This window comes from Branchiostoma belcheri, unplaced genomic scaffold, assembly GCF_001625305.1.
Source record: "Branchiostoma belcheri isolate BF01 breed outbred unplaced genomic scaffold, Haploidv18h27 scaffold288, whole genome shotgun sequence".
Taxonomy (NCBI): Eukaryota; Metazoa; Chordata; class Leptocardii; order Amphioxiformes; family Branchiostomatidae; genus Branchiostoma; species Branchiostoma belcheri.
Genome location: NW_017803896.1, coordinates 80,662 through 93,356, shown reverse-complemented (window position 1 = coordinate 93,356; position 12,695 = coordinate 80,662). Strand labels below are relative to the sequence as shown.

Here is a 12,695-nt window from a genome sequence, read left to right as displayed (position 1 = left end):
ATATATATATATATACGCGATATACCATTTGGGTAATGACTTCCTAGCAAGCAAAGACTACCTGGAACACATTCCCAACTAAAACGAGAAATTCTCCATACAGTATGTGCAAAATGCACACACCTATGTGCAAAGTGCACACACCTATGTGCAAAATGCACATACCTATGTGCAAAGTGCACACACCTATGTGCAAAGTGCACACACTATGTGCAAAGTGCACACACCTATGTGCAAAGTGCACACACCTATGTGCAAAGTGCACACACCTATGTGCAAAGTGCACACAGCTATGTGCAAAGTGCACATAGGTGCATATACTATGTGCAAACAGCATAATTATACTACAAACAGACAACACTTTAATTCCGGACTGACTCTCATTCCGGACGACCTTTAACCATTAAGACATTATTATATTACCCGCTGAAAGTTGCGTAGGTATCATCGATACGCTGTAGGTCCCCTGGGACTAGGTCAGTTCTGCAGAATTCTGCATTCGGATGCAGAATTCTGCGCAAAATTCTGCATTCAGGTGCAGAATTCTGCAACCCAAATGCAGAATTCTCTATCCAAATGCAAAATATGAAGGAATTTGCAATGCCTTATTTATTTTATGATGTTAGGAGAGTGGACTCACACTCGTCCTACATTGTGTATGTGTTTGCTACTAATCCCTGTGCTGCAAAAAAACATACAAGACAGGACATTCTGCCAAGTACCTTGAAAGGGCTGTGCTGATGCTTGTGTATTGCGCTTACAAATCTTAGATTGCTACTGGCCTGAGCATTGATAAGTTATGGTCCCACCCACAGGATTGTTAAAACAAACAAATCCTTAGGGCTGGCCCACACTCCTAGAAAATCTTCATTAGTCACACCAGGGCTCCTACCAAATCTGGCACACATGTACATGCATGGTATGTATGTGCCTGCTAAGTACCTTGATGACAGGTGTCCTGTCCCTGTGTATTAACTCTCATTGGAGCTTCTCCCAGCAGCAGGAGTCAGGCTATCCGACCAAACCCAACTTTGACACCCAGTCAAGCAACCCCCAAGTTGGCATAATTACATTTATAGGTCATACAGAAAGAGAAGAAGTGTTTTATAGCAGTTGACTCATGATTAGGTATTTAGGCAGACCCATCTGAAACTTGATAGTCAATAGTTCAAAATGTAGTTTGGATATAAACCACATAACACAGAACAGTCATCATCAAACATGCAGATATCCCTGGTTGTTTAGTACTGCTCTAGAATTAGTAGAAATATCCTTGGTGCCCGACCTCAGCACTTATATATGTATACAAAAATGTAGCGGACGAAAGCTACAAAGGCTGACACTCGGGCTAGTAACCAGCAGTATTCAGTTGAATGAACCATAAGGGAAATTCCATTGACACACGGGGACGAAGATTTCTGCAGAAATCTGCAGAATTCTTTCTGTGCAGAAATCTAACTTTTTAAAAAGATTTCATACTGTGAAGTTGTCCCACAAAATGTATCATTTATGGTGATAAGTGGTAGATTCACTCCCCTAAATGCTACTATCACTAGTATCAGCTTATTTTGGGTAAAAATGTCGGAAATGCCTATATTATTGCTTTTGTCCCACTTTATGACAGCCCAATACCTTGCAATTTGGCATGTGGATAGCTTTGCATAAATATTATGCTAAGATTTTGCTTTCCAAGTTTTTTTATTCAAGTCTTGCAAATGGTTTTATATAGCTTATTTTGGGTTAAAATAGTAAAAAATCTGTCCAATGATTTTGGATTTGGTCAGACATATTCTCTGTATGTTGTGCCCATGACCATGACCATGACATGCACACCCTCAAATTGTGCTTTTCTCTGACACCAAGGTTACATGTATACTCTAAAGGAAAAGACACCTTTTCACAGGAGATCATGCCAAAGCCAGTAGGGGCCAAGAGGGGCCAGGCCGAGGAGGGCCAAGGCAGGATAGACTTACTGTAACAGGAATGCAAGTACATGTGTGAGGGCCTGCATGGGGGTGTAGTGATTACGAATTGCGCAAATTTTCTCCGCCGACTACGAATTACGTCAAAGTTTCAGAGCTGATCATGACTTTACACTTTGCAGCTAGTGTATTATTGTGAATTACATTTTTGGGGAGGCTGCCTACAGATTATTGAGACTAAAAAGGCCTGATTATGCCTTACAATAAAGGGCATGCAGGCCCTCATGTATAGGTCATCTCTTGGACCATCCAACTGAGGAAAAACGATTAGTTCTGCATGCCAGTATCACACTTTCCTCCGATCCTGTTCATAACATTGAATACTCATTGCTCATCAAAGCTTTCTGGAACTGCACATAACAAAAATACATGTATGTGAAGAGTGAAAACTTGGCACAAGGTTGCTGGCTAACTTATTAATGATAGCTGAGCAAAGCTTCTGTAACATCCAAACTGTGATGTACACAATTGTGACCTGAAGGTCTGACCTCTGGCTCCCCGTCCCAGTGAGAGGTACATGTAACCACGCAACTCAGGCAGAGGAGGCAAGGCAGATGTTTTTTCAGGGATGAAGTTACATCTTGTTTGATCCCATATTTGGGTCTGAGAATCCAGTTCAAATCATCCTTACTAATTTATGATGTCAAACCTGGAAGTGGAACCTACGTGTACCACTACCACACAAGTTACAAATCTATTTTGACAAAAGGATAATCAATGCAAAACTCCTACAGGAGTTATAGCAATTCTACCAGGTCTGTTGAGTTGGACTGGGGAAAATATTAGAGCCCTGAGCCTGCCCTAAGCACCATAGACTGGTTAACAGAGATGTCATTGTTGTAAGATGTACATGTAGATGTACTTTCCATCATACTCTCATCATAACAGGTTTTTGTCTGACCACCTACATGACTTTGTACATGTAGCCCAATTATAAACCCCAGCAAAGTCCACATCAGAACTCCCCCTAACAACTTTGAACAAGGAGAGCAAAATATAGGGGGGATTTCAGTGTTGTATTTCAAACCCTGGTCTGCAGAGCAAGGTGAATGTTTTCTTTCAATCAGTGTGGGTCCCAGGGAGAGAAAAAACAGGCCAGGCTGGGTCATCTGGTCTACCAGAATGGATCAGTGCAACACTGTAGGTCTTGCTTCAGTGTCTCACCTATTCAATGTACAGGCTAGAGCTCGATGCTGGGTGCATGTGCACCTTGGAGCTGCATGTGCACCCAATTTTTTTATGTGGGTGCACTCAGGTATTATTTGCACTCAAATATTTTCTCTTAATATATATAAATGTACATATATAGTAGTTACAACAATAATCCAATCATCATTACAGTACTTTTCTTGAAATGAAACATAATTATAGTTTTGCAGACATTCTGCTTATTTCATCTTACAATGTATATGGTGCACCTAAAATATTTTTGTTCACCCAATTTTTTAGGTTGGGTGCACCAGTGTCTATTCCCAAAAATTAATTTCAAGCCCTGATGTATATGCCCTTGTTATAACAGCAGATTTTTCTATTGTACACAGTTTTAACTTGCATCCAATCATGCAATCATGTGTGAACGTTACTTGACAAGACAATTATTCACTCCTCTCCCTTGTTTTTTTTTTCACAATTTCCAGAGGAAAAGCTCATTTTCTTGTCTTTAAGTGCTACTTTGTTCTTCCCCTCCCCCAAGAAATATGTCCCCCGTCCCCTACCCTCTCTAGATCTACTTGGCTACTCTACTTGACCTGGCTAGTCAAGGAAAACATAAGGGTCTCGTGCGCGTACATGCTCATATACATGTATGTGGATCCTGTGCAAAACTGCTCACTATTCAGAGCATAATCTGACTACGCACTCTCTTGTTGTGCTTCCAAGGGCTCTTTTTATGTAACTGAAAATCAGAGGGACCATGTGGGGATTTGATTTAATTGCTAACTCTTCATTGCAGTAGCATATGTTAGCCTAAACCAGAAGTATGGCAATGTCAAGGAAGGTTGCAATGACTGTTATCATGCATCTGAGACCAGATATCATTTAAGAAGAGTATAGAATTAGCTTTCTTGAGATTACTTTACATGTATGTATACTAGAGACACACTCATAATTGCAAACAATTCCTTCAACAAGATACTATCATGAAAAGCACTTGGAAGGTACAGAAGACACTGGGAAACTGATACTCCTGACCCTGCGGTGACCAGTCAATGGAATGTCAAATTCCACTGTGGTTTACTGATGCTGGTAAGTGTTTGGCCTGAGAGAGCCTAGCTGGTTACATTTGTACATGACCTGGTCATTATGCTTTCCTGCATAGCTCAAACCAAACGTCAGTTACATGTATGTCCTAGCCTGGTATCTTCAATTCTGTAATGTACATATCTCATCATCACTTTGTGGAGCATTTTTTCACTTCAAAAATCACCTTACAGATCTCAAGCAGAACAAATGGAAATACATCCAGTTCCCTGCCTAACAACTGGCCAAGAAAAGTACAGGGAAAAAGGTTGGGTTACACAGGCTACTTAAGGTAGTTCTCCTGAGACTATAGAGGTCTTCTCTATGGGCTAGATAGATAAGCCATGAAAACATGTGATAGTGATTACAGTTTGGTGGTCAAGAGGGGCTCTCTGGGCCCTTACTGTGAAGACTTTAAAAGCCCTGAATTTGTTAGGATAAGTGTGGAGGTGGGGCATAGAAAATTGTTACACAAACGCAGTAGCACCCCAAGCTACATTGTACCTTGGTGATAAGTTCTTCCAAGGGCAGTTGTCCAGGGCTTGAACACAGTCTCACAGTAAATGTAGCAATTCAACTACTAAAATCATGTCCCAAGTTCTAGCAAGGCTTTATTCTTCTTTCTTTCCTCTTGACTAAATAGGGACAAATCAATTGTAGATAACAATCAGATTCTGGTGTTCAAGACCGGTATCATCTTGTATTGACCCACAAAAAGTGCTGACCTACAGCCATCAGCTGAGATGGTCAGACGAGAAAAAGCAAGAAAGATGAGGTTGGGGAAGTAAACCATTACACGGCCCCAAAATCCCGCGGACATCCAGTCTGGGAGTCTTGCAGAACTTCAAAGTGGGATAGGAGAGACATTTGTAACCAAGGGTTGAAACTTGATTTTAGGGTGTGATCGAGCCATGATATAGTGGCACAAAAGCTGCTGCTAGGCCTATAGGCTAGCTGCTAGAAGTTGCTAGGCCTAAATCAAAAAGCAAAAAGCATGGTGCAAAGCTCCATGTATCTGAATGCCAACTTGCGGGGCATTGGGTTGTCATGAAGTGGAACAAAAGCCAATAATATGCATTTCCGACAATTTTTGCCCAAAATAATCAAAGTTTTAGCCCAGGAAAGCCCTGGTGGTGTTACGGATTAGCACAAGTCCTCCAGGGATGTCCCCAGAGTCGGCCTGGCAGGGCTGAGGTCAGTCTCAGTGACCTACCTAACGGTCCCCGTCTATCCTGTCAATGCAATTTATCCTGGATAGAATTCAAATAAAATTATGTAACCTAGTTACTGTGGAACAATCTTCCATTTTTGAGGTGGTAGACTTTATTTGCTGGTTATTTCTCAGGTCCGTGATGTTGTTTGGCTATGTTCGCTTTCTTGTGTGGGGCCACCGGACCATCTGGTTGTGAAAATCTGCACTTTCAATGACCCGGCTTCTCTATTTCCTCTCTGCACGACCCATAGAAGATTCCAGGCATAACCTTTCTCAAAGTCTTCTTCTCCTTTCTCCTTGCTAAAGCCACAAAACTTAAGGATTAGATACTGTTCAAGTCTATAAGGCCTAAAAGAGTTCATTCAGACCACTTTCTCTTCTTGTGAGTGTCAAATTCACCCAGGGCACAGTAAACGGTTACTTTGTTCTCGATTAAAACAAAGTGTGTGATCTTATATCTGGTTTAAATCCTGTTGCATTACAAGACGATATACACAATGTACTACACAAGACTACACAAAATTGTATATGCTAACGTTGCAAGGAATACAGGAAAAGCCAATGCATTTCCGACAAGTTATGCCCAAAAGACATGTAACGTGATTGTAGCATTTGTAGGAGAGTATATCTACCACTTATCACCATATTGATACATTTTGTAAGACAGTATTGTACGAAATCTTTAAAAAAGCAGATTTCTGCACAAATCTGCGGTGTGAAACCGTTTCCAGTGTGGATGTACGTTTTGAAATCACGGACGCAGAAATATATTCTGTTTCCAATCGGATCGTGGCCAAACCGGAACACATTTCAATCATGAACGACGCCTGAGATACATGTATTACTTTGGGCCCAGTGTGCCATGGGTCTGACATCCAGACTAGTCCATGATCGTCGATGGAGGTGTATACAGCTTTGTTTTCTAGATAGTACAGTTACAGTACCAGATTAAATCAAATTTTATGAAGGTTTAAATACTGCTACACCACGATGTGCACAAATAACTACACAAAACTACAGACAGGGTGGCAACCTTATATATGCAGATACGACCTTGTATGAGAAGTTCTGTCGAAGTGCTTTGTGTCTACGTGGTCTTAAGGTAGAGAAGGAATATTGAACCTTCAGTCATCTGAATGGGAAAACACTTCTCAATATACATGACATGTAAGTAGAGATGACCATGTGTGCTCAGCACAAAATGTTTAAAAATGTGATTGCAAAGTTTGCACGATTAGTATAATTATTAGCAAAACGTGATGACTTGAATGCATTGGAACCCCCAGCCTGTTCATTGGGGTTTTCTGTCAGCTGGGGGCTAACTGAGGGCACTTGGGAGCACTCTGATACAAATTAATCTGTCACACCTTGTTACAAGCTAATCCTTAAGTAAATACTGGCAGCAGCTAACCCAGCATGAAACAGCTTCTGGTGTTAGCAATAGCAAGACTCACAGCCAGACTATTACAGTGGAGATAAGAGAAAGAGCAACTTTTACATTGTATGAATTATAAAGATGATGCAAAATCTTGAAGTGAAGAGTCACAAGGTGATAGGGGCATGAGAGGGCAAAATTTTGTATTATGATTATGAAGTAATTTGTCATCATAACAATATCATCATAGATGACTTATTCCTATTGGTCCTTTCTAGGTACAAGACTGCCATACAACACTTTTTAGGCCTTGTTCATGTGAAGTCACCCAAACCGCGATTCGGGTAACTCGCATTCCTCACATCTGGTCCATGTGCCATACATTCCTTTCAAACCGTGCCCGATCACAATTCTCTGAAACTACATTCATTGTTGTTTGATTAAAACAATGCAACGCAAGGTGGCGTGTTGTTAATGTCAGAGGTCAACGACCTGCTTGCTGGTGCCCCTCCCAGCATATCTCGGCCGAATGCTGACGTGGTCCCGCCAGAGGCGGTGAAGCTCGTCCTAGAACAGACACATTATTTGACCATTACTGCTCTTCAAGTTGCTGCCACTTAAAATTTGGTATTGCTTATAAATAAAGAAATATCACCCCGTAATCCATGACCAGGTGAAGTCACATTGAAATCACATTGCGTTCAGATGCAAATCGCGATGCGGGAAAACCGATTCGAAACCACCTCTAGAAGTGGTTTGGGATCAAGGCGCTTTCAATGTGATTTGGAGCGTTCAGATGGAGCCACTTGAAACCGGCTTCGGGGGAAACCACATGTAAAGCGCCTTCACTGACTTCACATGAACACGGCCTTTGATAATTTGGAACTTTGGCTTTAACCTATATTAGGTAGACATGAGAGTATGACTAATAACAGCTTTACAAAATGAACTGTCATTGTATATCAGAGAGAGCTGTGAAAGTCACCTGTTTGTTGAACAACTTACAAACCAATGTAGACCCAATTTACACACACACGCAAAAGTCTTAAGTGCAAAAAAGCAGATTAGTAGCCTCCTTCACAGACTTGTACAGTGGCATTGATGTTTTTGGGAAGCAACGCAAGTTTTGCCCTTGCCCCCCAAAAATTAATGGCGCCTCTACACATCTTGTAGATCAGATAGTACTCGAGGTAACGTACTTGATGTAATATATTGTCAAAGCAGGCAGATTTACATACAGGGAAAGTTTGATGTCTGATCCGGATCCGCCACAAATGTCTTGAACTACTTCCTCTAGGTGGATTACTTTTGATTCGGATCAGAGAAAATCAGTTTTGTAGCAATGTATAATTCTAGCGGAAAACAGGAAGTATCCATGCCACCACAGAGTACAATGTCTTTCCCATCGCCTCTTCTCTTGCATCCCTACATTTGGTTGGGAGCAGCCGGACCTCTCGCAACCCGTGTTATCATACCTCCTGAATCGCCTGGCAATGAATCCACCTGCCTGATCGCTGCTCAAGCTGCGCTACCACGCCTACAACCGCCTGCCTCACCCACCTGCTGCAAACCGACCCCGATCGTCGACATGCTGCAACAACAAAGCCAGCTTGCCGGCCAACTACTTCTGCCATGTACCCAGTCATCTCTGGCCGCCATCACTGAGCACCGAGCACAACATCACGCCACGTGTACAAGAACTCAAGCTTCAGTCTGACAATGACCATCAGCTGGTGTGTTACGCCGAAAGGCGGTTATACCGACTATACAGATACAGATACAGCATGAAATACTGTGACCTGAATGACCTGAAAGTACTTGTGCCTGAAATGTGTGTGCCATCTGTAAAGTTCTTTTGTGCTTTTGGAAGGTACTTGGCAGAATGTCCTGTCTTGTATGTTTTTTTGCAGCACAGGGATTAGTAGCAAACACATACACAATGTAGGACGAGTGTGAGTCCACTCTCCTAACATCATAAAATAAATAAGACATTGCAAATTCCTTCATATTTTGCATTTGGATATGGATATTGGATAGAGAATTCTGCATTTGGGTTGCAGAATTCTGCACCTGCGCAGAATTCTGCATCCGAATGCAGAATTCTGCAGAACTGACCTAGTCCCAGGGGACCTACAGCGTATCGATGATACCTACGCAACTTTCAGCGGGTAATATAATAATGTCTTAATGGTTAAAGGTCGTCCGGAATGAGAGTCAGTCCGGAATTAAAGTGTTGTCTGTTTGTAGTATAATTATGCAGTTTGCACATAGCTGTGTGCACTTTGCACATAGTGTGTGCACTTTGCACATAGGTGTGTGCACTTTGCACATAGTGTGTGCACTTTGCACATAGGTGTGTGCACTTTGCACATAGGTATGTGCATTTTGCACATAGGTGTGTGCACTTTGCACATAGGTATGTGCATTTTGCACATAGGTGTGTGCACTTTGCACATAGGTGTGTGCATTTTGCACATACTGTATGGAGAATTTCTCGTTTTAGTTGGGAATGTGTTCTGGAAGAAATTATTTTTCTTACATTGAATTTCATACATTTAACCAACTCATACTTACGTCACAACTTCAGAGTACTGCACCACACCGATCCTGGTAGTCGTTGGGCCGATGTGCAGACCACGTGACACGTTAACAGCAAACTGTTTTACCTTCGCAAAGTTGTCCGTCCCGATACTGGCGGATCCATCTAGCACGAAAACCAGGTCCACCTGCGGGTGCTTTCTTGCTTTCTTGGTGTTGGTATCCGCTGTAGTGGAATGTACTCTTAGTTTTAGTTCTGGTTGGATGATACTAAGTGATCATTTTAAAGAGACAGCAAGGAATTAATAAAGTGAATTATAATTATATAGTTGATGAATTGTTGTTTTTATTTGCAGCTGCCTGCGCAAGAGATACTAATACTGCCTGCATATGATAATTGTAATTGCAGTGCGCGTATTGTGAAATTGCAGTGTAGCTATTTAACAGTCACCGTTACAGTTACAAAGCCCGCCTAGATAATTGAATTATCTAGAACTTACGTTCGATGATCATGGACTTAGTGTCAAAATATGTAAAGTTGTCCTTGGCCTTCTTGGTAAACAAACGTTTACCACAAAAATTGTCCTGGTCAAACAGCATCATACTACCCTCAGCAACCTGTCTAAAGGACCGGCACTGACCTGTATTGAAAACCGGAATTATGATCTAATTTTGTTCTTTTTTTAACACGTTTTGGGGGGACTCTACAGAGCCAACTGTTAGAAATGTGGAATTGTAAAAGTCCCATTCTTGTATTCACATGTGACATAAATATGGATTTATTATGTTTTGAAGTGATTGGTCATTCATTATCCTGATGAAGGCGACAGAGGTCGTTAAAAATGATTTCTGTGTAATCTTTGTGTTGGGATAAAGTTCAACATTTTACTATGATTACCACCAACACACTTTTATGATAATGCTCATATCACGATGTATGGGAACTAAATCATATAAAAAAACCTGTCGGTTGTATGTCGTATTTGAACTTTACGTATTTGGTTTTTAAAATGAATGAAATGTTAGGCTTACCTGACCATTTCTGACCAGCGATTAGTGCCTGTGCCATCTTTTCCATTTCTCCGGGGTCCTTGTACTCCCCGGGCTTCAGAAGAAATGACCCTCCAGTGAAATTGGGTTGAGGATACACGATCCATTTCCCCTCATCCACGAAGATGGAGGAAACGCCCTTCGGCACTTCCGGCACTAACGATCAAACAAATGGATATGGTCATTTCTCTAATATCTCTCTTTTTCATGATCTCATATCTTTATCCTTCAGTTATTCATCATCTTAAACGACATGACGGCTTTGTAACTGATATTTCACTTTTCAAAGCTTTACATCAACTGCAGAGGTCTTCCAAATCTCTTTGGTATGATGCATAAATGATTAGGGAGGTAAGGCCGGTAATGACTAGCAACCACATTGTGACATGATAGAATATCATATCTTTATTAATCAAAATCATTCACAATTGCCTGTAGAATACACCATTTGTTTTTGCATGATTATTATCATGCTTCACTTACGCCCTTTTCCCAATAGGATGGAGCTGGATCGGAGCCGAATCGAAGCCGGATCAAAGCCACTCAATTCGGCTCGATCCGGACACTTTTATCCTAGTGTATCTGTATCTGTATAGCCGGTATAACCGCCTTTCGGCGTAACACACCAGCTTCGCAGGCACGCGGCGCGGCGGCAGCTGGCTATATTACACCGATCGACTTGTTACACCTAACCCTTGAACTTCTAGCTCTAGACATTGTTTAAAGCTATCTATTGACAATGCCCCTACTGTACTTGGTGACAGTGAGTTCCACTCTGCGATAGTTCTAGGAAAGAATGAATTCTTGAACACCTCAATCCTTGGTTGATAACTCTGGTACTTGAATGCGTGGCTATTTCTTGTTCTCTTCTGGGCTGGTATTAGGTACTTAGTAGTTGGGACATCCACCAGTTTATTTTGTACATCATGCATAGTCTAGACATCTTTCTTCTGTCTTCAAGTGAGGTCCACTGTAGGTTTCTTTTCATTTCCGTGACACTAGCACCTCTTACATAGTTGTTCATACAGAATCTTGCAGCTTAATTCTGTACCCTTTCCAATTTGTCTTTGTCTTTCTTTGTATATGGATCCCATACTGTCGCAGCGTATTCTAGGTTCGGTCTTACAAGTGACGTGTATGCAAGTGATTTTACTCTCGTTGGACATGCCCACAGATTACGTTTAATCACTCCCAATGTCTGTTTCGCCTTAGTTGTGATATTATTAACATGTGCACCCCACTTCAGTCCGCTTGTCAGCGTGACGCCCAGATACGGATGGATTTTTGTGGTTGCTAAAGCCTGACCACAAAACTGGTGTAAATAGGGCCTTAGAGCCGGGGGCATAAAACTTCCTGTAACAAATGTCTAAACAAGAGTTTCCCGACCTCATACCTTCGCCTAATGATGTTCCGGCAGCGGACGAATTATACAATTTTACTCACGGATTTAGGAAGTAAGAGCCTCATTTGCATGGATCATATCGGCTCATCATATTCTCCACCCAATTGACAATTTTATCTTAACAAATAAGGCTAGCATCATAAGCATTTACACATAAATTACAAATTACAAATAAACTATGTTTAATGATATTCACATTGTATTGGCAAGTATTAAATCACAGTCATCATTATAAAATCATAACAATTTTCCATTGGTTGGAATCTCCTGTGGCTGCGACAGATGAGCAGGCGTACAGGTCATCATTAATTAGGTCTTAATTTGTATATTTTATATATTATATAATGAATATAGTTTTTTATAGTCCATTTAGCGAACACAACAGATGTACCAACCATCCAAACTTCATGATCCTAGCATTTTCAGATCACGATATAAAAAAAGTTCCGCTGCAGTACCGTAACAAGCCGCCAGGGGGCTGAAAATGTAACAAGAAGCCATAGGCGACAATTCTCCGTGAAGTATTATATATTGCAACAAAAAGAAGTAGCCATTGGCGACAATTCTCTGTGAAGAAAATAAATCGAACAAAGAAAAATTGTTTAAACGCGCGTCGGCTCAGTCATCTTAAGTCGCAACAACCAATCAGAGATGCGAAATGCCGACACGTGACGCGGGATTTGGGGAAGGGCGCGCGATGCCCGAAATATTTTTGCGTCAATATTCAGCGCCGTGTTTCAAGAGATTAATACCGAGAAACAAATTCTTTTCTTGTTTTGAACGCATAAACATGCATTTACGCTAATCTAGTATGATTCAGGGTTACTTTTTTTTTTACCTGCCATGGCCAGATTATCTAAAGATGTGTGTATTGTGTGTACAATCTACAGAAAGAGA

The 12,695-nt window shown here is 41.3% G+C and overlaps 1 protein-coding gene across 1 annotated transcript in view; it reads right to left on the bottom strand.

The window, feature by feature from the left end:
• LOC109472877 (collagen alpha-4(VI) chain-like) overlaps positions 1 to 12,695 on the bottom strand; it is a 20,333-nt gene that overhangs the window by 2,343 nt on the left and 5,295 nt on the right. Inside the window, exons 3-5 of the mRNA XM_019772742.1 lie at positions 10,379 to 10,552; positions 9,847 to 9,987; positions 9,383 to 9,572 (exon numbers count right to left, since the gene is read on the bottom strand). Of these exons, the coding sequence (XP_019628301.1) occupies positions 9,383 to 9,572; positions 9,847 to 9,987; positions 10,379 to 10,552 (505 nt within the window). The remainder of the gene's footprint in view (positions 1 to 9,382; positions 9,573 to 9,846; positions 9,988 to 10,378; positions 10,553 to 12,695) is intronic.